The sequence below is a fragment of the Oncorhynchus tshawytscha genome, linkage group LG13 (assembly GCF_018296145.1).
Source record: "Oncorhynchus tshawytscha isolate Ot180627B linkage group LG13, Otsh_v2.0, whole genome shotgun sequence".
In the NCBI taxonomy this organism is placed as follows: domain Eukaryota; kingdom Metazoa; phylum Chordata; class Actinopteri; order Salmoniformes; family Salmonidae; genus Oncorhynchus; species Oncorhynchus tshawytscha.
In genome coordinates this window covers 35,956,543-35,978,123 of record NC_056441.1, presented here as the reverse complement: position 1 = coordinate 35,978,123, position 21,581 = coordinate 35,956,543, and the positions used below count along the sequence as shown (strand labels likewise).

Here is a 21,581-nt window from a genome sequence, read left to right as displayed (position 1 = left end):
CGCCTATTTCTACAATTTATATTAAAGGTGCATTCGCCGTTTCCTGGTGGCTAAAATTCTAAGTTTGCCTAATTTCAGTTTGTGACAAAACAACCAATGTGTAGACAGTCATTGTACCATCTAAACCGCTCTAAAATATATTTTCAGTAACCAAAAATATTGTATATCCAGCTGTTTGAAGATGACAAAATTGAATCTCAAGCGCAGGAAGTATAGAAATAGTGCACATAGAACAGCTCTACGCGTCTTAGACTTGCTTTCAATGAGAATAACAGGTCTATAACTCACATATCTATGTGTATTTGGTTGGTCGCACCCAAAAAGTTATATTGCAGCTTTAGAATGTGATTTTAAACCTTACCCTAAACTTAACCACACTGCTAACCTTTTGCCTAACCCCAACCTTAAATTAAGATCATTAAGCACATTTTTGTTTTCATGAATTACTGAGATATAGCCAATTTTGGGACTTTGTGGCTGTGCTATCTAGTGGAAACCGGGTAAAGCGGCAGTATGAAAATTTGTCATAGGCTTTGATACTCTGATTAGTTAGAGACAATCCAATCTCTGATGACTTTGTTTTCTTACAACACCCTTCGTTCCCTTTCTCACCACCAACAATTTCAACGATGGCAGTCTCTGACTAAAGTATGTAGCGAACAAATTTAGTGTGAGTCATCAGGAGAATAGCAGGGATGAGGCATGAACCTGCAGCTACAAGACAAGCCTGATACCTGTCCTGTACCTACCATAACATTCAGACCTCTTGATGCATTATATAATAGATCTTTATTGTGCATTTTCTCAAGGGCACAATGGCAGTAGTTGGCACCTGATGTCTAAATGCCATCTCTCTCTCTCTCTCCACTTTTTTTCTTGTCTGCCCTAGGATTCAAACCGGCAAGCCTTCGGGTACTGGCCCGACTTTCTAAGCTTGAGGCTACCCATGCCAACCCATACAGGATTGCTGACATACAGGGACGCTACATTAGGTTGGACTGTCTCAGGCAGCAATGGGAAGATGACCACAAGAGGGCACTGAAGTATGGGAAGCTGTGTGGTAGCAGCAAAGGGTGGGTACAACAGTCTCCAGACTACACACTCTGTCCAAAAGTCAATAGTCTCTAAAGTGGTGTCCTAAGCTCTCCTTGTCACCTTTCCTACAGTGCCTTCGGAAAGTATTCAGACTCCTTGTCCTTTTCCACATTTTGTTACGTTACAGCTTTATTCTAAAATTGATCAAATAAAAAAATCCTTAGCAATCTACACACAATACCCCATTATGACAAAGTGAAAATAAGTTTAGAACTTTTTTGCAAATGTATTACAAATAAAAAATATAAATACCGTATTTACAAAAGTATTAGGACCATTTGCTATGAGACTTGAAATTGAGCTCAGGTGCGTCCTGTTTCCATTGATCACCCTTGAGTTGTTTCTACAACTTGATTGGAGTCCACCTGTGGTAAATTCAATTGATTGGACATGATTTGGAAAGGCACACACCAGTCTATATAAGGTCCCACAGTTGACACAGTCTATGTCAGAGCAAAAACCAAGCCATTATGTTGAAGGAATTGTCCGTAGCGCCCCGAGACAGGATTGTGTCAAGGCACAGATCTGGGGAAGGGCACCAAAACCTTTCTGCAGCATTGAAGGTCCCCAAGGACACAGTGGCCTCCATCGTTATTAAATGGAAAAAGTTTGAAACCACCAAGACTCTTCCTAGAGCTGTCCGCCCGGCCAAACTGAACAATCGGGGAAGAAGGGCCTCGGTCAGGGAGGTGACCAAGAACCCGATGGTCACTCTGACAGAGCTCCAGAGTTCCTCTGTGGAGATGGGAGAAACTTCCAGAAGGACAACCATCTCTACAGCACTCCACCAATCAGGCCTTTATGGTAGAGTGGCCAGATGGAAGCCACTCTTCAGTAAAAGCCACATGACAGCCCGCTTGGAGATTGCCAAAAAGCACCTACAGGACTCTGACCATGAGAAACCACATTCAAACAACAAGATTCTCTGGTCTGATGAAACCAAGATTGAACTCTTTGGCCTGAATGCCAAGTGTCACTTCTGGAGGAAACCTGGCACCATCCCTACGGTGAAGCATGGTGGTGGCAGCATCATGCTGTGGGGATGTTTTTTAGCTGCATGGACTTGGAGACTAGTCAGGATCGAGTGAAAGATGAACGGAGCAAAGTACAGAGAGATCCTTGATGAAAACCAGAGCGCTCAGGACCTCAGACTGGGCCGAAGATTCACCTTCCAACAGGTCAACGACCCTAAGTACGCAGCCAAGACAATGCAGGAGTGGCTTTGGGACAAGTCTCTGAATGTCCTTGAGTGGCCCAGCCAGAGCCCGGACTTGAGCCTGATCGAACATCACTGGAGAGACCTGAAAATAGCTGTGCAGCAACGCTCCCCATCCAACTTGACAGAGCTTGAGAGGATCTGCAGAGAGGAATGGGAGAAACTCCCCAAATACAGGTGTGCTAAGCTTGTTGCGTCATAGCCAAGAAGACTCAAGGCTGTAATTGTTGCCAAAGGTGCTATCAACAAAGTACTGAGTAAAGGGTCTGAATACTTATGTAAACGTGATATTTCAGTTTTTTATTTTTAATAAATTAGCTAAAATTTCTAAAAACCTGTAGTGCTTGCTTTGTCATTATGGGGTATTGTGTGTAGACAAACACACCAAGACAGCCGTGAAGCTTTCAACAAAGCCTATCCTCAAAGTTGTACAGCTGCACCATCGAGAGCATCCTGACTGGTTGCATCACTGCCTGTTATGGCAACTGCTCGGCCTCCGACCGCAAGGCACTACAGAGGGTAGTGCGTACGGCCCAGTACTTCACTGGGGCCAAGCTTCCTGCCATCCAGGACCTCTATACCAGGCGGTGTCAGAGGAAGGCCCTAAAAATGGTCAAAGACTCCAGCCACCCTAGTCGTAGACTGTTCTCTCTGCTACCGCACGGCAAGCGGTACCAGAGTGCCAAGTCTAGGTCCAAAAGGCTTCTTAACAGCTTCTACCCCCAAGCCATAAGACTGCTGAACAGCTAAACAAATGGCTACCCAGACTATTTGTATTGCCGCCCCCCCCCCCTTTTACACTGCTGCTACTCTCTGTTTATGACCCCCTGTTTATAGCCTCGCTACTGTTATTTTACTGCTGCTCTTTAATTATTTGTTACTTTTATTTTTTACTTACCTATTTTTTACTGAACACATATTTTTCTTAACTGCTCTGTTGGTTAAGGGGCTCGTAAGTAAGCATTTCACTGTAAGGTTTACACCTGTTGTATTCGGCGCATGTGACAGATAAACTTTGATTTGATTTAGATTGATGTGGGGGAAAAAACTATTCAATCAATTATAGAACAAGGCTGTAAAACGTAACAAAATGTGGAAAAAGTCAAGGGGTCTGAATACTTTCCCGAAGGCACTGTATATCTGAACTGATTTAAAAGAACTAGACAAGCGACAGCCATTGGCTCATAGACCACATCCACCATATTGCTTTTATCAATCCAATTTCCAGATCACAACGAAGGATACAGAGACAGGAGGAGCAGGAAGCCGCTTTAGACCCCTGATATGAAGGCACAGTTCAAGGCAGAAAACAAACGAGAAGGACATAAGACATCTGGACAATGTGGAGCTAGTGTAGTGTATCTCATAAATGAGGTAGTATAGGAATTCTGCAGTCCACACATTTTTCGATACACCTGCAAACAAATCTACCCATGCATAGGCCTACACACTGAACAGCTGTTGGCACACCCCTCTCGTCATCCAGAATCCACCTATAGAAAGTAATGTGTCGGTGAATCTCGACATGAATCTGGAAGCGATAGAGGATGGTTAGAAGCTAGAGCGTTAACGCCAATGCATTAACACACACACACACACACACACACAATGCCTTTGGAGAGGAGTCCATGCAGACTCCCCTCACTGACACACTGGCTCTCTGTCCACTGGCCTCCCATACATCCCTGTGCCTCACCTGACATCTGCACCTACTCTGGCTCCCTCTCTCCTCACAAATGACAGACACACACACATACAGAACAACCCCACCCTCACATTCACACTCCCCACACAAACATTGCAATAGGAAATGAGAGGAAGGAGGATGGGACAGGAACAGCTGTGTGGACTTAAACAGAGGTTGAAGAACCAGAGGTGTGACCAGAGGGCGGAGGAAATGTTGTCAATCAACCATGATTAAAATAGCAGTTGGATAGAGGCACTTTCCCCGTACAGTTCTCTCTCTTTCCGAGTGAGATGGGTGTCAAGGACATTGTTGTTGTTGTATTACAAAGATAATCCCATTTTTACTTGGCCATTTAATTATAGAATTATATATCTCTCACTCTCCTCTGTCTAGGCATACACACCCACACCACACCACGTACATGCATGCACAGGAATGCACACACAAATGCACATACACAGGAATGTGCACACACGCACGTGCTCCCTAGTGGCGCAGCGGCCTAAGGCACTGCATCTCAGTGCAATAGGCATCACTACAGTCCCTGGTTCGATTCCAGGCTGTATCACATCCGGCCGGGATTGGGAGTCCCATAGGGCGACGGACAATTGGCCAAGTCTGGCCGGGGTAGGCTGCCATTGTAAATAAGAATTTGTTCTTAATAATTGACTTGGCTTGTTAAGTAAAGGTTAGATTTTTTTTTAAAGAGTAAAAATAAATAAATAAATGTGCAGACAAACACACACACGCTGTTTCACCCACACCGCCTGTCTGTCTGTATAACCGTCATGCAGTCCTAAAACATTCAACTCTTCCAGTACTCAACAAATTGCCATTTTGAAGGGCATTACTTTTCATGGATGGTTTTGAGTATAGGCACATCTTAAAGCAAAATACATTTGAAATGCGTTGGTATTTCTTACGTGTAATTGTTCTCTTACAGTTTACAAACATTTTTCAAACAAGATAATAGTAGTGATTTCGATATATACTATAGAATGGGAAATACATTCAATGTTTCCAAATCCACTTTGATGCTGTAACAGTGCAACATTACCGTTCACTGTTTAGTGCCTATACAGTTAGTCATATATAAGAAGTGGTATACGCTGTAGGTGCATCATTGCTGAGCCAGTGTTTAGTATAGATGATGCAATGGTGTACAGTATATGAACGGTGCCTTGTATACCGACTACACAGCCTTTACAGCATCATGAAAGAAAGAGACAGATGAGAGGTAACGAGAGATGAGAGCGGGAAAGAAATATGAGAGAGGTGAGAGGGACAGAGGTAATGAGAGATGAGAGAGCGAGAAGGGGGTAGACAGACCACTTCTTCCTTCCCCTCTATCTTTTACAGCTGATTTGCAGTTCAAAAGGCGGCACCCCATCTTTTTCTCTCCAATCCACCTCTCCTCCATCCCTCTTTCTGTCTAATGAATCAACCCTCCCCACTCTCTTCCCTCTTTCTGTCTAATGAATCAACCCTACCCACTCTCTTCCCTCTTTCTGTCTGATGAATCAGCCCTCCCCACTCTCTTCCCTCTTTCTGTCTAATGAATCAACCCTACCCACTCTCTTCCCTCTTTCTGTCTGATGAATCAACCCTCCCCACTCTCTTCCCTCTTTCTGTCTAATGAATCAACACTCCCCACTCTCTTCCCTCTTTCTGTCTAATGAATCAACCCTCCCCACTCTCTTCCCTCTTTCTGTCTAATGAATCAACACTCCCCACTCTCTTCCCTCTTTCTGTCTAATGAATCAACACTCCCCACTCTCTTCCCTCTTTCTGTCTAATGAATCAACACTCCCCACTCTCTTCCCTCTTTCTGTCTAATGAATCAACACTCCCCACTCTCTTCCCTCTTTCTGTCTAATGAATCAACACTCCCCACTCTCTTCCCTCTTTCTGTCTAATGAATCAACACTCCCCACTCTCTTCCCTCTTTCTGTCTAATGAATCAACACTCCCCACTCTCTTCCCTCTTTCTGTCTAATGAATCAACACTCCCCACTCTCTTCCCTCTTTCTGTCTAATGAATCAACACTCCCCACTCTCTTCCCTCTTTCTGTCTAATGAATCAACACTCCCCACTCTCTTCCCTCTTTCTGTCTAATGAATCAACACTCCCCACTCTCTTCCCTCTTTCTGTCTAATGAATCAACCCTCTCCACTCTCTTCCCTCTTTCTGTCTAATGAATCAACACTCCCCACTCTCTTCCCTCTTTCTGTCTAATGAATCAACACTCCCCACTCTCTTCCCTCTTTCTGTCTAATGAATCAACACTCCCCACTCTCTTCCCTCTTTCTGTCTAATGAATCAACCCTCCCCACTCTCTTCCCTCTTTCTGTCTAATGAATCAACACTCCCCACTCTCTTCCCTCTTTCTGTCTAATGAATCAACCCTCCCCACTCTCTTCCCTCTTTCTGTCTAATGAATCAACACTCCCCACTCTCTTCCCTCTTTCTGTCTAATGAATCAACCCTCCCCACTCTCTTCCCTCTTTCTGTCTAATGAATCAACCCTCCCCACTCTCTTCCCTCTTTCTGTCTAATGAATCAACCCTCCCCACTCTCTTCCCTCTTTCTGTCTAATGAATCAACACTCCCCACTCTCTTCCCTCTTTCTGTCTAATGAATCAACACTCCCCACTCTCTTCCCTCTTTCTGTCTAATGAATCAACACTCCCCACTCTCTTCCCTCTTTCTGTCTAATGAATCAACCCTCCCCACTCTCTTCCCTCTTTCTGTCTAATGAATCAACCCTCCCCACTCTCTTCCCTCTTTCTGTCTAATGAATCAACCCTCCCCACTCTCTTCCCTCTTTCTGTCTGATGAATCAACCCTCCCCACTCTCTTCCCTCTTTCTGTCTGATGAATCAACCCTCCCCACTCTCTTCCCTCTTTCTGTCTAATGAATCAACCCTCCCCACTCTCTTCCCTCTTTCTGTCTGATGAATCAACCCTCCCCACTCTCTTCCCTCTTTCTGTCTAATGAATCAACCCTCCCCACTCTCTTCCCTCTTTCTGTCTAATGAATCAACCCTCCCCACTCTCTTCCCTCTTTCTGTCTAATGAATCAACACTCCCCACTCTCTTCCCTCTTTCTGTCTAATGAATCAACACTCCCCACTCTCTTCCCTCTTTCTGTCTAATGAATCAACACTCCCCACTCTCTTCCCTCTTTCTGTCTAATGAATCAACCCTCCCCACTCTCTTCCCTCTTTCTGTCTAATGAATCAACACTCCCCACTCTCTTCCCTCTTTCTGTCTGATGAATCAACACTCCCCACTCTCTTCCCTCTTTCTGTCTAATGAATCAACACTCCCCACTCTCTTCCCTCTTTCTGTCTAATGAATCAACACTCCCCACTCTCTTCCCTCTTTCTGTCTAATGAATCAACCCTCCCCACTCTCTTCCCTCTTTCTGTCTAATGAATCAACCCTCCCCACTCTCTTCCCTCTTTCTGTCTAATGAATCAACCCTCCCCACTCTCTTCCCTCTTTCTGTCTGATGAATCAACCCTCCCCACTCTCTTCCCTCTTTCTGTCTAATGAATCAACACTCCCCACTCTCTTCCCTCTTTCTGTCTAATGAATCAACCCTCCCCACTCTCTTCCCTCTTTCTGTCTAATGAATCAACCCTCCCCACTCTCTTCCCTCTTTCGCTCCTCTTTTCTCAGCGTCTTTTTGTGAGTCATCCCGTCATCCCCTCCCCCTTCTGTCACACATTTGACCCCCACCCTCTGTTTTCCTCCTCTGCTCTCCCCCTCCCTCTCTCTGTTTCTCTCCCTCTCTCATCCGTCTCTCCATTATTTTCTGGCTTTCCCTATTAGGCGGAAACACACAAACGGCAGGTAAACGATGGAACATCCTCATTCTCTTCTCTCCCTCTTCCACTCTCTTTTCTTCATTCTCCAGGCTGTCATCCCCTGATTTATTATTCCTGCATCTTGTATTGATTGCCTCCCAGTAGCAGAGATGTGCTGGGTTGGAGTAGGTGGCGGTGATGATGATGATGGTGATGATGCTGCTTGCTTAGTTTTGTATGTGAGGCATTATGGTTGTGTATGCTAACTAATGTGCCAGCCCTGCCTGGCTCTGGGTTCGAGGTGTTATATTGATTCACTGTGAGTGTGTGTGTGTCAGTTTTGTGTTAGAGCATTTGTGTCTGGGTTCTAATGAAGTTGCCTCAGTGCATGATCTGTGTGTGTGTGTGTATGGAGAAAATGTGATTGTGTTTGAGCTAGTGTGTGAGTGTGTGAGGCAGGGAGAGGAAAGGAGAAGCTCTACACGTCTGTATGTGTGCCCGAGAGACAGTGAAGGGGAGGGAGAGAACCTTGAATGTCTGTATCAGTATGTGTACAACTGTGTGTGTGTATATATGTACAGTGAATGTGTGAGAGAGGAAGAGGGATAGTGTCAACGTCTGCAAAAGTGTGTGTGTGTGTGCCATGCGTTAGACTGCTCTCCATGCGTCCGTGTTGGCATGTGTGCAATCGGTGCCACTCCTGCAAAAATTATCCTTCTGCGTCCCTCTCTCTCTTCCTTCCTGCTCTCCTTTTTTACCCAACCGTCCCTCTCTCCTCCTCCATCCCTCCATCTCTGAATCTCCTCTCTTCTTCAGCCAAAAGGAGGGATTTAATGATTTATCTCTTTTTCTCCCCATCGCCTCACCCCTCCCTCTCTCCCCCCCTCTTATCACTCTGTCCCTGAGTATTTGTGCTGAGCACTGCAATCTTCAGGAGGTGCGGTGTGGACATGGGTGTCCTCATGCTGCACACTGCTGGGAGGGAGGGCTTATATAACTTACAGCTGCATTCATATATATGAGCCACGATAATGGATGGGGCTGATTGGCTGAAAGTGGATAGGGATTTATGCATATTGTGGCACCATTAAATCACAAGCATTTAAATGAAGAACATAAGGTTAAATACATTCATAGTCGCTGAAAAGTACAGGGCTGAAAGGTACGTATACCACAAACACCACAAACATTTCAGTGCAAAACATACAGCGACGTTCATCCATTTTTACACGGTAATGGCTGACAGAATGAGGGGGGTTGTCATGGAATAGAGCTGTAAGTGTACAAGGGCTTATTATTCTGGGTAATGCTTGACATGGTGGGCGCCGACAGTCCAATCTTGACCAATGGCGGTGACGGATTCCCTGTGTCTCATGGAGTCGTGGGCCAAGTGACTAGGAACCATGTCGTCGTTTCGCTCGAGTCACCGACCGTCCACAGATTCCACACCTGATAGCGACATAGTGTCTGAGTGAGCCATGTTTTAGCATCATGGGAATAGATTTTAGTCTGGTCCTTTTATCGTGGTAATAGCTCCATCTGACCTCCTGGTACATGAAGCATTGTAAAATCTATTCAATTCCAACTTCACATGGGGAAACTCTTTCATAAATCATGATGGTTTACAGCAACCGTAATGTCACTCTCTGCACACTTCGTTTGCACTCCCATTATGCACTTCCTTACTGTATGTGCAAATGCAATGGTAAAAATAGAGGCACTTGATCTCTCTCGCTTTCTCTCCCCCCTTCTCTCTCTCCCCCTTCTCTCTCTCCCCCCTTCTCTCTCTCCCCCCTCTTTCCCCCCTTCTCTCCCTCTCCCCCCTCTCTCTCTCTCTCCCCCTTCTCTCTCTCTCCCCCCCCTCTCTCCCCCTCTCTCTCTCCCCCCTTCTCTCTCTCTCTCCCCCTTCTCTCTCTCTCCCCCTTCTCTCTCTCTCCCCCTTCTCTCTCTCTCCCCCTTCTCTCTCTTTCACAGGATGTCGATTGTCAGCATCGTTGCGAGGGAGATCCTAGACTCCCGGGGAAACCCCACTGTGGAGGTGGACCTGTGCACAGAGAAAGGTGACCCCTCTCAAGCCTGTCTACAAAGCATAGTATCGCACTGTACAAAGAGCCTTAAGATTAGCCAAAAGCTACAATAAAATTCTGAAGAGCGTCGCCGTCCAAGGCCTCGTACGATTTCCCGGATCATTCCCCTCTAACGTCACTCTCTCTGTTGCCATCTCTTACACCTCCCTTCCTCTCTCTCTGTCTCTCTCAGGTCTTTTCAGGGCTGCAGTGCCCAGTGGAGCGTCCACAGGCATCTATGAGGCTCTAGAGCTGAGGGATGGAGACAAGAGCCGCTACAGGGGCAAAGGTTTGTTTGTGTGTGTGCGCACGTGCATCTAATGCTGGAGTAAACAGAATGATGTTTGTCCTTCCTTTCCCCCATCTGCCTTCTTTCTCTGCTCTAGGTGTGCTCAAGGCAGTGGGCCACATCAATGACACTCTGGCTCCTGCTCTCATAGCATCGGTGAGTTGGGGACTGTGATTTGGACGTGTTTTGTCAGCTAGGGTGACAGTCATGTTTTCGTGTGAGTGCATATTGATTTGCAGATGAGAGAGACATTGGGCTGCGGCTGTAGAACGTAGATATAGAAATAAGCTGAACATCTTGCAACTCAATGATGGTGTACCTCTGATTCTATACAATCCAATCGGTTATATCTATGATATGTACTTTTGAGGGTTTGGCTCATAGGTGGCTGCAAATATGAGATATTTCTTGTGTGCAGATATGTCGCGGGTCATCCATCCATTTGTTGAATTAGAGAATTGGTCCCCGATGACTTACCAATATTAATGAACGTTTTAATATGCTTATAAATGAGTTGTAAAAATGACGTGTCCCATAGGGTATCAGTGTTGTGGAGCAGGAGCAACTGGACAACACGATGATTGAAATGGACGGCACAGAGAACAAGTGTGAGTCTCCCGGTTCCTACCAAAGAAACAGATCAGATGTGTCAAGATGTATCCCCCAATCAATTCAGGTCCACCATCAACTGAGAGAATGGGCTTTTGTCTGAACCCGGATTTTGGTAGACCTTTTTGAAATTTGTCACATTTCCTTCCTCGTCGACAGCTCAGTTTGGTGCTAATGCTATCCTGGGAGTCTCCCTGGCCATCTGCAAGGCTGGTGCAGCAGAAAAAGAGGTCCCCCTGTACCGTCACATCGCTGACCTGGCAGGAAACACAGAGCTGGTGCTGCCAGTTCCAGTAAGATACTACTTATATAACGGTTATACCAGAGAAGGTGTAGCAGAAGCATAATAACGATGATTCAACACTGAAACAGTCATTGTGTGAATGGTTTTACCATAATGGTATGTATGATAAAAACAACAGATGCTGTATATAGGAAATTAGAAACTGTACCAGTATCTGCTGAACATGGGTATTGACCTAACTGCTAATTCCCCTTATCTCCTTCCTAGGCGTTCAACGTGATCAACGGAGGCTCCCACGCGGGCAACAAGCTAGCCATGCAGGAGTTCATGGTACTTCCTGTCGGGGCGGAGTCTTTCAGGGACGCGCTTCGGGTGGGCTCCGAGCTGTACCACACGCTCAGGGGGGTGATCCAGGAGAAGTACGGCCAGGACGCTACCAACGTGGGCGACGAGGGGGGGTTTGCCCCCAATATCCTGGAGAACAGTGAGGGTAAGTGCAGCAGAGTTAATTTTGAAACACAGTCTTGTGACCTGTAAGCGCAGTTGTCACCCTCGGTCTACAGGGATTTTATAGTTGATTTAATGGTTAAAACGTTGGATTACCCAAATCAAATCAAATCAAATTTTATTTGTCACATACACATGGTTAGCAGATGTTAATGCGAGTGTAGTGAAATGCTTGTGCTTCTAGTTCCGACAATGCAGTAATAACGAGCAAGTAATCTAACTAACAATTCCAAAAAAAACTGTCTTATACACAGTGTAAGGGGATAAAGAATATGTACATAAGGATATATGAATGAGTGATGGTACAGAGCAGCATAGGCAAGATACAGTAGATGATATCGAGTACAGTATATACATATGAGATAAGTATGTAAACCAAGTGGCATAGTTAAAGTGGCTAGTGATACATGTATTACATAAGGATGCAGTCGATGATATAGAGTACAGTATCAACGTATGCATATGAGATGAACAATGTAGGGTAAGTAACATTATATAGGGTAGCATTGTTTAAAGTGGCTAGTGATATATTTACATCATTTCCCATCAATTCCCATGATTAAAGTGGCTGGAGTAGAGTCAGTGTCATTAACAGTGTGTTGGCAGTAGCCACTCAATGTTAGTGGTGGCTGTTTAACAGTCTGATGGCCTTGAGATAGAAGCTGTTTTTCAGTCTCTCGGTCCCAGCTTTGATGCACCTGTACTGACCTCGCCTTCTGGATGACAGCGGGGTGAACAGGCAGTGGCTCGGGTGGTTGATGTCCTTGATGATCTTTATGGCCTTCCTGTAGCATCGGGTGGTGTAGGTGTCCTGGAGGGCAGGTAGTTTGCCCCCGGTGATGCGTTGTGCAGACCTCACTACCCTCTGGAGAGCCTTACGGTTGAGGGCGGTGCAGTTGCCATACCAGGCGGTGATACAGCCCGCCAGGATGCTCTCGATTGTGCATCTGTAGAAGTTTGTGAGTGCTTTTGGTGACAAGCCGAATTTCTTCAGCCTCCTGAGGTTGAAGAGGCGCTGCTGCGCCTTCCTCACGATGCTGTCTGTGTGAGTGGACCAATTCAGTTTGTCTGTGATGTGTATGCCGAGGAACTTAAAACTTGCTACCCTCTCCACTACTGTTCCATCGATGTGGATGGGGGGTGTTCCCTCTGCTGTTTCCTGAAGTCCACAATCATCTCCTTAGTTTTGTTGACGTTGAGTGTGAGGTTATTTTCCTGACACCACACTCCGAGGGCCCTCACCTCCTCCCTGTAGGCCGTCTCGTCGTTGTTGGTAATCAAGCCTACCACTGTTGTGTCGTCCGCAAACTTGATGATTGAGTTGGAGGCGTGCATGGCCACGCAGTCGTGGGTGAACAGGGAGTACAGGAGAGGGCTCAGAACGCACCCTTGTGGGGCCCCAGTGTTGAGGATCAGCGGGGAGGAGATGTTGTTGCCTACCCTCACCACCTGGGGGCGGCCCGTCAGGAAGTCCAGTACCCAGTTGCACAGGGCGGGGTCGAGACCCAGGGTCTCGAGCTTGATGACGAGCTTGGAGGGTACTATGGTGTTGAATGCCGAGCTGTAGTCGATGAACAGCATTCTCACATAGGTATTCCTCTTGTCCAGATGGGTTAGGGCAGTGTGCAGTGTGGTTGAGATTGCATCGTCTGTGGACCTATTTGGGCGGTAAGCAAATTGAAGTGGGTCAAGGGTGTCAGGTAGGGTGGAGGTGATATGGTCCTTGACTAGTCTCTCAAAGCACTTCATGATGACGGATGTGAGTGCTACGGGCGGTAGTCGTTTAGCTCAGTTACCTTAGCTTTCTTGGGAACAGGAACAATGGTGGCCCTCTTGAAGCATGTGGGAACAGCAGACTGGTATAGGGATTGATTGAATATGTCCGTAAACACACCGGCCAGCTGGTCTGCGCATGCTCTGAGGGCGCGGCTGGGGATGCCGTCTGGGCCTGCAGCCTTGCGAGGGTTAACACGTTTAAATGTCTTACTCACTTCGGCTGCAGTGAAGGAGAGACCGCATGTTTCCGTTGCAGGCCGTGTCAGTGGCACTGTATTGTCCTCAAAGCGGGCAAAAAAGTTATTTAGTCTGCCTGGGAGCAAGACATCCTGGTCCGTGACTGGGCTGGGTTTCTTCCTGTAGTCCGTGTTTGACTGTAGACCCTGCCACATACCTCTTGTGTCTGAGCCGTTGAATTGAGATTCTACTTTGTCTCTGTACTGGCGCTTAGCTTGTTTGATAGCCTTGCGGAGGGAAGAGCTGCACTGTTTGTATTCAGTCATGTTACCAGACACCTTGCCCTGATTAAAAGCAGTGGTCAATCCACGGTTTCTGGTTAGGGAATGTTTTAATCGTTGCTATGGGAACGACATCTTCAACGCACGTTCTAATGAACTCGCACACCGTATCAGCGTATTCGTCAATGTTGTTGTCTGACGCAATACGAAACATCTCCCAGTCCACGTGATGGAAGCAGTCTTGGAGTGTGGAGTCAGCTTGGTCGGACCAGCGTTGGACAGACCTCAGCGTGGGAGCTTCTTGTTTTAGTTTCTGTCTGTAGGCAGGGATCAACAAAATGGAGTCGTGGTCAGCTTTTCCGAAAGGGGGCGGGGCAGGGCCTTATATGCGTCGCGGAAGTTAGAGTAACAATGATCCAGGGTCTTTCCACCCCTGGTTGCGCAATCGATATGCTGATAAAATTTAGGGAGTCTTGTTTTCAGATTAGCCTTGTTAAAATCCCCAGCTACAATGAATGCAGCCTCCGGATAAATCGTTTCCAGTTTGCAGAGAGTTAAATAAAGTTCGTTCAGAGCCATCGATGTGTCTGCTTGGGGGAGGATATATACGGCTGTGATTATAATCGAAGAGAATTCTCTTGGTAGATAATGCGGTCTACATTTGATTGTGAGGAATTCTAAATCAGGTGAACAGAAGGATTTGAGTTCCTGTATGTTTCTTTCATCACACCATGTCACGTTGGCCATAAGGCATACGCCCCCGCCTGTCTTCTTACCAGAAAGATGTTTGTTTCTGTCGGCGCGATGCGTGGAGAAACCCGCTGGCTGCACCGCTTCGGATTGCGTCTCTCCAGTTAGCCATGTTTCCGTGAAGCAGAGAACGTTACAGTCTCTGATGTCCCTCTGGAATGCTACCCTTGCTCGGATTTCATCAACCTTGTTGTCAAGAGACTGGACATTGGCAAGAAGAATGCTAGGGAGTGGTGCACGGTGTGCCCGTCTCCGGAGTCTGACCAGAAGACCGCTTCGTTTCCCTCTTTTTCTGAGTCGTTTTTTTTTTTTGGTCGCTGCATGTGATCCACTCCGTTACACTGGTTGTAAGGCAGAACACAGGATCCGCATCGCGAAAAACATATTCTTGGTCGTACTGATGGTGAGTTGACGCTGATCTTATATTCAGTAGTTCTTCTCGGCTGTATGTAAAGAAACCTAAGATGACCTGGGGTACTAGTGTAAGAAATAACACGTAAAAAAACAAAAAACTGCATAGTTTCCTAGGAACGCGAAGCGAGGCGGCCATCTCTGTCGGCGCCGGAAGTACAGTTCACCTTCGTACCCGAGCAAGACATCTACGGTACAAATCCAACCATAGGATATCCATGGCACTTTACCTCTATCTTGGGTCATGTTCATTACGTACCAAACATAAGAAAGCAGTATGGACTACTCCGTTTTTGTTTTCTGTTTCAAAACATTTTGCTGTGTGCCCCATTGAACACGACTCTGGTAACACTTTAACCAGGGTTTAAATGATACATGCTCTTGGGGGTAGGACTGTTGCACCGTTTAGTCACGGTAATTAGGCTTCTCCAAGCTCTAATGCTGTTGATGGTCATTAGTAGCAAATTTGCTAACTGCCTGGTACTCAGCACTCTACTGTCCCTCTAATCACTCTGACATCAATGCAAATGCCATCGACTATCTAATCAAACACTTAATGACAGCTCATGTTGCTCAACATTTCTATAGACTATGCAATTGCGCGTGTGATGGCCTCTATTAAAAAGAGGAGGGTCCAATCAGCTAGGCCTACTATGTTTATTTCTCAACTTTCCTAATACTAAGCACCATTGCTTATCTTTACAACAGGAGTATAGCCTACCTAGATGGCATGAAAAATAATCAAGGCAGAAGCGGTCCTCCCATTTGCTATTTAACAAAATTCACATGCACCTTTATAATAAAAGCATTACATGCATAATCACATTTTGATAATGCTGTTTTCCCGCTAATGCTTATAGCCTACTGTCGTGTACACATTGCTGCGCTTATAATGTGAAGAAATAGCCAAATGTTTTTATTTTATTTAACCTTTATTTAACTAGGCAACTCGGATAAGAACAAATTCTTATTTACAATGACGGCCTATCCAGGCCAAACTCGGACGACGCTGGGCCAATTGTGCGCTGCCCTATGGGACTCCCAATCACGGCCGGATGATTTTTCAAATCATAATTAAGAGTCTCATCATGCAGTCTTACAATGTATTACCAATCAAAACGTTTGTAGAACAACTAAAGTTACATTACTCTAAATTAGGCATATAGGAGTACCTATTTCTAAGTTAACCGCTCAACAAAGAATAGTCGCATGTGCGCACTCCCTCAAATAGTTTGGAGAAAATATCTTTCTCTTTTATTCAGCTTTGTTCAATTGTATACTTCATACTATAAAATAATGCCATGGAATTCTAAGAAAATCTTGTCTGCTAAATGAACTAATGTAGCCCACAGCCATTTGGCATAGCCAGATCAGGACCTAACATAAGGACAACTGCTATGCTATTCTGTTCTTCTGAAATAGATGAAATTGTCTTCATATCATGCTTCTTTAGACCTGTCTAAAATAAATAATGGGTTTATTGTGAAGGTGTAGGCTATATTACATGGATTTATTAGACTTTTTAAAATGTAGATGTTCCAAAGGTCTGCATCAGTGGCTTGTAGGCTGTGTGTGGAAGCCTGGAGATGCTAAATGTGTTTGTTAATTAACGGTCAATTACAGCGAGACCGACAGTTATTTCCTTGACAATCACCGGCTGACGAAATTCCGTGGCCACCACAGCCATAGTTGGGGGCACTGAAAATAGTGGACTGTACCAATATTAATATTTTGGTTGCCCACATTCTTGTATGGGCATTTACACCAATAGACAAATCGTTTCACCCACAATCTAGTCTTTGCTGCAATGTCTATGGGACAACAGCAGCAATAAATCTAAAATAGTGTTAGAGATAAAATCATAAATCCAAGGTGGTATGCTTTAATGAGTTTCCAACCTGCCTCTGGTACAGTGTCTGCCCATCTGTATGTTTGTCACAATGTGTCCTCCTCAAGACTTTCTTCTCTCACATTTCCCAACAGCCAAGGTGTGTGAGTGAGTGAGTGTGTGAGCGTGTGAGTGAGTGAGCGAGCGTGTGAGGAGCGTGTGAGTAAGTGAGAGAGCGAGATAACCCTGGGCCTTGGGGAAAAAGTGATACCGCGATCCCACTATTGAAGAAGTAGCTAGGTGTGACAGGAAGTTGAAACCCTGGCAAGATCAAAAAGAAGTGTGAAAAGCCTAAAGGACTGTCAACTGTAGGCTCTTAGAATAGATTTTGCTCTGTAGTATCTCTCAAGTATCGAGAACAGAATGGTGTGTGTAGTCTTGCAACCTTTCTGACTCACTCTCGACCAACACTCTAGCCTGGATACTTGACTATTTCTGCATTCAGCAACACAGCAGTATCATGTCACCAAACAAGCAACAAGACAAGTAGGCCAGAGCAGAAACAGAGTGGTTCACAGGCTAGGTAGAGTCTACCCGTACAGCCTTCCTCTCTCGTTCTCTACCTCCGCCCATCACTTATCGCCTTTCTTTCCTCCCATCTCTCCCCTCCCTCTTTCCGTCTCTCCCCTCAGCGTTGGAGCTGATAAAGACAGCCATCGAGAAAGCGGGCTTCACGGATAAGGTGGTGATCGGGATGGATGTGGCGGCGTCCGAGTTCTACCGCAAGGGGAAGTACGACCTGGACTTCAAGTCTCCTCCGGACGCTGACAGGCACATCAGCGGAGAGGAGCTGTCAGACATCTACCAAGGCTTCGTTAACGACTACCCAGGTAGGCGCTGTGTTAAGAAGCAGTGCGGCTTGGTTGGTTTGTGTTTCGGAGGATGCATGACTTTCGACCTTCGTCTCTCCCGAGCCCGTACGGAAGTTGTAGCGATGAGACAAGATAGTAACTACTTATAATTGGATACTACGAAATTGGGGAGAAAAAGGGGGTGGGTGTATGGTTTATACCTGCGTATAGCCTACACTCACCAGTGTGGGCTGTGCGCAGGTATGGACAATATACCCACTATTTATGGGAAAAAAATGTAAATACAATTATAGAGGCAACAGGCTGATCCTACATTTACATTCAAAAGAGAAGTTCAAGGTCATATCTACCTTCACGTTGAAAGATCCCACGACACATTTCCTCTTACAACACTATGGCTGTCTACGACTTTGCTCCCTATAGAAAAACCTCTGTTCCAAACCACGACTGAGTACACGTCCTAACTGAGTGTGCACTCCACTAAACCCTTCTCCCCTTATCCTCTTTGTAGTGGTGTCCATCGAGGACCCGTTTGATCAGGATGACTGGGCCGCCTGGTCCCGCCTCACGGCTTCCGTGGGCATCCAGGTTGTCGGGGACGACCTGACGGTGACCAATCCCAAGAGGATAGAGAAGGCTGCCGAGAAGCGGGCCTGCAACTGCCTACTGCTCAAAGTCAACCAGATCGGCTCTGTCACTGAAGCCATCCAGGCGTAAGTGACCCACATCACATGACCCCACATCACATGACCGGTCACTAAATCACTTTGATATATAGATGTCAATTATCAAGTCAATCTGTCAATCTCAGTCACTAGGCAGGGCTAAGTTGTCCTTGAAAAAGAGATTAACTGGTAATATATAGGAGAAACACTACGATGATCTTTAACAAGGTTATGTAGTCCTTATGACGTAGGTAGGGTTCAAGTAAAGTGTGACGTCAGTCATGCACATTTATGTAGCCGTAGTCATCAAGTCTGTCTCTTGGCCAGGTTGGGAGTCCTTGAAAAAGAGATGCCAATCTCAATGGCAGTTACCTACTTAAATAAAAGATAATTGAATTAAGAAAATAATGAGCTTTATTTTTACATTTGTATGATCATCAATCAGCCATATTTAATATAGCCAACACTTTACTTCCATCTACAGTGGGGCAAAAAAGTATTTAGTCAGCCACCAATTGTGCAAGTTCTCCCACTTAAAAAGATGAGAGAGGCCTGTAATTTTCATCATAGGTACACTTCAACTATGACAGAAAAAATGAGAAAAAGAAATCCAGAAAATCACATTGTAGGATTTTTAATGAATTTATTTGCAAATTATGGTGGAAAATAAGTATTTGGTCACCTACAAACAAGCAAGATTTCTGGTTCTCACAGACCTGTAACTTCTTCTTTAAGAGGCTCCTCTGTCCTCCACTCGTTACCTGTATTAAAGGCAGCTGTTTGAACTTGTTATCAGTCTAAAAGACACCTGTCCACAACCTCAAACAGTCACACTCCAAACTCCACTATGGCCAAGACCAAAGAGCTGTCAAAGGACACCAGAAACAAAATTGTAGACCTGCACCAGGCTGGGAAGACTGAATCTGCAATAAGTAAGCAGCTTGGTTTGAAGAAATCAACTGTGGGAGCAATTATTAGGAAATGGAAGACATACAAGACCACTGATAATCTCCCTCGATCTGGGGCTCCACGCAAGATCTCACTCCGTGGGGTCAAAATGATCACAAGAACGGTGAGCAAAAATCCCAGAACCACACAGGGGGACCTAGTGAATGACCTGCAGAGTGCTGGGACCAAAGTAACAAAGCCTACCATCAGCAAGAGCATTGAAGATGAAATGTGGCTGGGTCTTCAGCATGACAATGATCCCAAACACACTGCCCGGGCAACGAAGGAGTGGCTTCGTAAGAAGCATTTCAAGGTCCTGGAGTGGCCTAGCCAGTCTCCAGATCTCAACCCTATAGAAAATCTTTGGAGGGAGTTGAAAGTCCGTGTTGCCCAGCAACAGCCCCAAAACATCACTGCTCTAGAGGAGATCTGCATGGAGGAATGGGCCAAAATACCAGTAACAGTGTGTGAAAACCTTGTGAAGACTTACAGAAAACGTTTGACCTCTGTCATTGCCAACAAAGGGTATATAACAAAGTATTGAGATAAACTTTTGTTATTGACCAAATACTTATTTTCCACCATAATTTGCAAATAAATTCATTAAAAATCCTACAATGTGATTTTCTGAACATTTTTTCCCTCATTTTGTCTGTCATAGTTGAAGTGTACCTATGATGAAAATTACAGGCCTCTCATCTTTTTAAGTGGGAGAACTTGCACAATTGGTGTCTGACTAAATACTTTTTTGCACCACTGTATATACTTGTCAAATGTTACAACACTCATAGCCATCAATCATTGACATTTTACAGCTATCCATCATCTATAACTGTTGTCAATAATCTTGGCCGTAAGTACAGCCAACAGTCATTCAAAGTCGTTCAATTAAAATGTATTAATATAGCCATCAATCATACATTTACTTTCATCTCCTTTTAGTACCCTCATGCTTATTCTAATCTTACTCTCCCTCCCTTTTGTCTCCGAGCCCCCACCTTTGTCTCTCTCTCTCTCTCTCTCAGGTGTAAGCTAGCCCAGGCCAATGGCTGGGGGGTGATGGTCAGTCACCGTTCAGGAGAGACAGAGGACACTTTCATCGCTGACCTGGTGGTGGGGCTCTGCACTGGACAGGTACACACGCACTCGCTCACTCAAAAAGACATGCAGAGCATCCCATACAGAAGACCCCAACCATTATACAAATCTGACCACAACATTGTATTGCTTTCACTAAATCTGTTCTAATTATGTCTCTCTCTCTCACTCTCTCTCTCTCTCTCTCTCTCTCTCTCAGATTAAGACAGGAGCCCCATGTAGATCTGAAAGGCTGGCCAAGTACAACCAGCTCATGAGGTCAGTGGTCAAACATGATCCTCTTTAGCTATCCCTCCAAATTGTACTCAGTGGCTTCTATTGCTTCTTGTGAAAGCATACTGCACCTCAACCATAAATCATCATCTTTCCATAATAAATACTGCATCGGAAAGGAATGATAATATACTTGTATGTGTATTTTTGCATGTACAGTTGAAGTCGGAAGTTTACATACACCTTAGCCAAATACATTTGAACTCGGTTTTTCACAATTCCTGACATTTAATCCTAGTAAAATTTGCTGTCTTAGATCAGTTAGGATCACCACTTTATTTTAAGAATGTGAAATGTCAGAATAATAGTCGAGAATTATTTATTTAATCTTTTATTTCTTTCATCACATTCCCAGTGGGTAAGAAGTTTACATATACAATTAGTATTTAGTATCATTGCTTTTACAATTTTTAACTTGGGTCAAACATTTCGGGTAGCTTTCCACAAGCTTCTCACAAGTTGGGTGAATTTTGGCCCATTCCTCATGACAGAGCTGGTGTAACTGAGTCAGGTTTGTAGGCCTCCTTGCTCACACACGCTTTTTAAGTTCTGCCCATAAATTGTCTATGGGATTGAGGTCAGGGCTTTGTGATGGCAACTCCAATACCTTGACTTTGTTGTCCTTAAGCCATTTTGCCACAACTTTTGGAAGTATGCTTGGGGTCAATGTCCATTTGGAAGACCCATTTGCGACCAAGCTTTAACTTCCTGACTGATGACTTTTTAAATTTAAATGTTTTATTTAACCTTTATTTAACCAGGAAGGGCTAATTGAGATTTCAAATCTCTTTTTCAAGAGCGTCCTGACCAAGATAGGTAGCACCAAGTCATTACAAAAATGACAGACAAACAACATGAAAAACTAGTAAAAACCATAGAATGGGATCTTGAGATGTTACTTCAATATATCCACATAGTTTCCTCCTCATGATGCCATCTATTTTGTGAAGTGCCCCAGTCCCTTCTGCAGCAAAGC

At 45.1% G+C, this 21,581-nt stretch overlaps 1 protein-coding gene across 5 annotated transcripts in view; it reads left to right on the top strand.

The window, feature by feature from the left end:
- The window catches only part of LOC112264817 (gamma-enolase), a 33,612-nt gene that overhangs the window by 9,446 nt on the left and 2,585 nt on the right, over positions 1-21,581 (top strand). For 2 of the 5 annotated variants that reach the window (XM_024441670.2, XM_024441671.2), the window contains exons 2-12: positions 890-1,073; positions 9,786-9,871; positions 10,071-10,166; positions 10,264-10,322; positions 10,705-10,774; positions 10,935-11,068; positions 11,287-11,509; positions 17,442-17,639; positions 18,133-18,334; positions 20,260-20,368; positions 20,532-20,590. In XM_024441670.2, coding sequence (XP_024297438.1) covers positions 890-1,073; positions 9,786-9,871; positions 10,071-10,166; positions 10,264-10,322; positions 10,705-10,774; positions 10,935-11,068; positions 11,287-11,509; positions 17,442-17,639; positions 18,133-18,334; positions 20,260-20,368; positions 20,532-20,590 — 1,420 coding nt within the window. Of the gene's footprint in view, positions 1-889; positions 1,074-3,539; positions 3,686-7,626; positions 7,858-9,785; positions 9,872-10,070; positions 10,167-10,263; positions 10,323-10,704; positions 10,775-10,934; positions 11,069-11,286; positions 11,510-17,441; positions 17,640-18,132; positions 18,335-20,225; positions 20,369-20,531; positions 20,591-21,581 lie in introns of those variants that run through there. The other 3 variants (XM_024441672.2, XR_006078614.1, XM_024441673.2) reach the window with 3 other exon arrangements.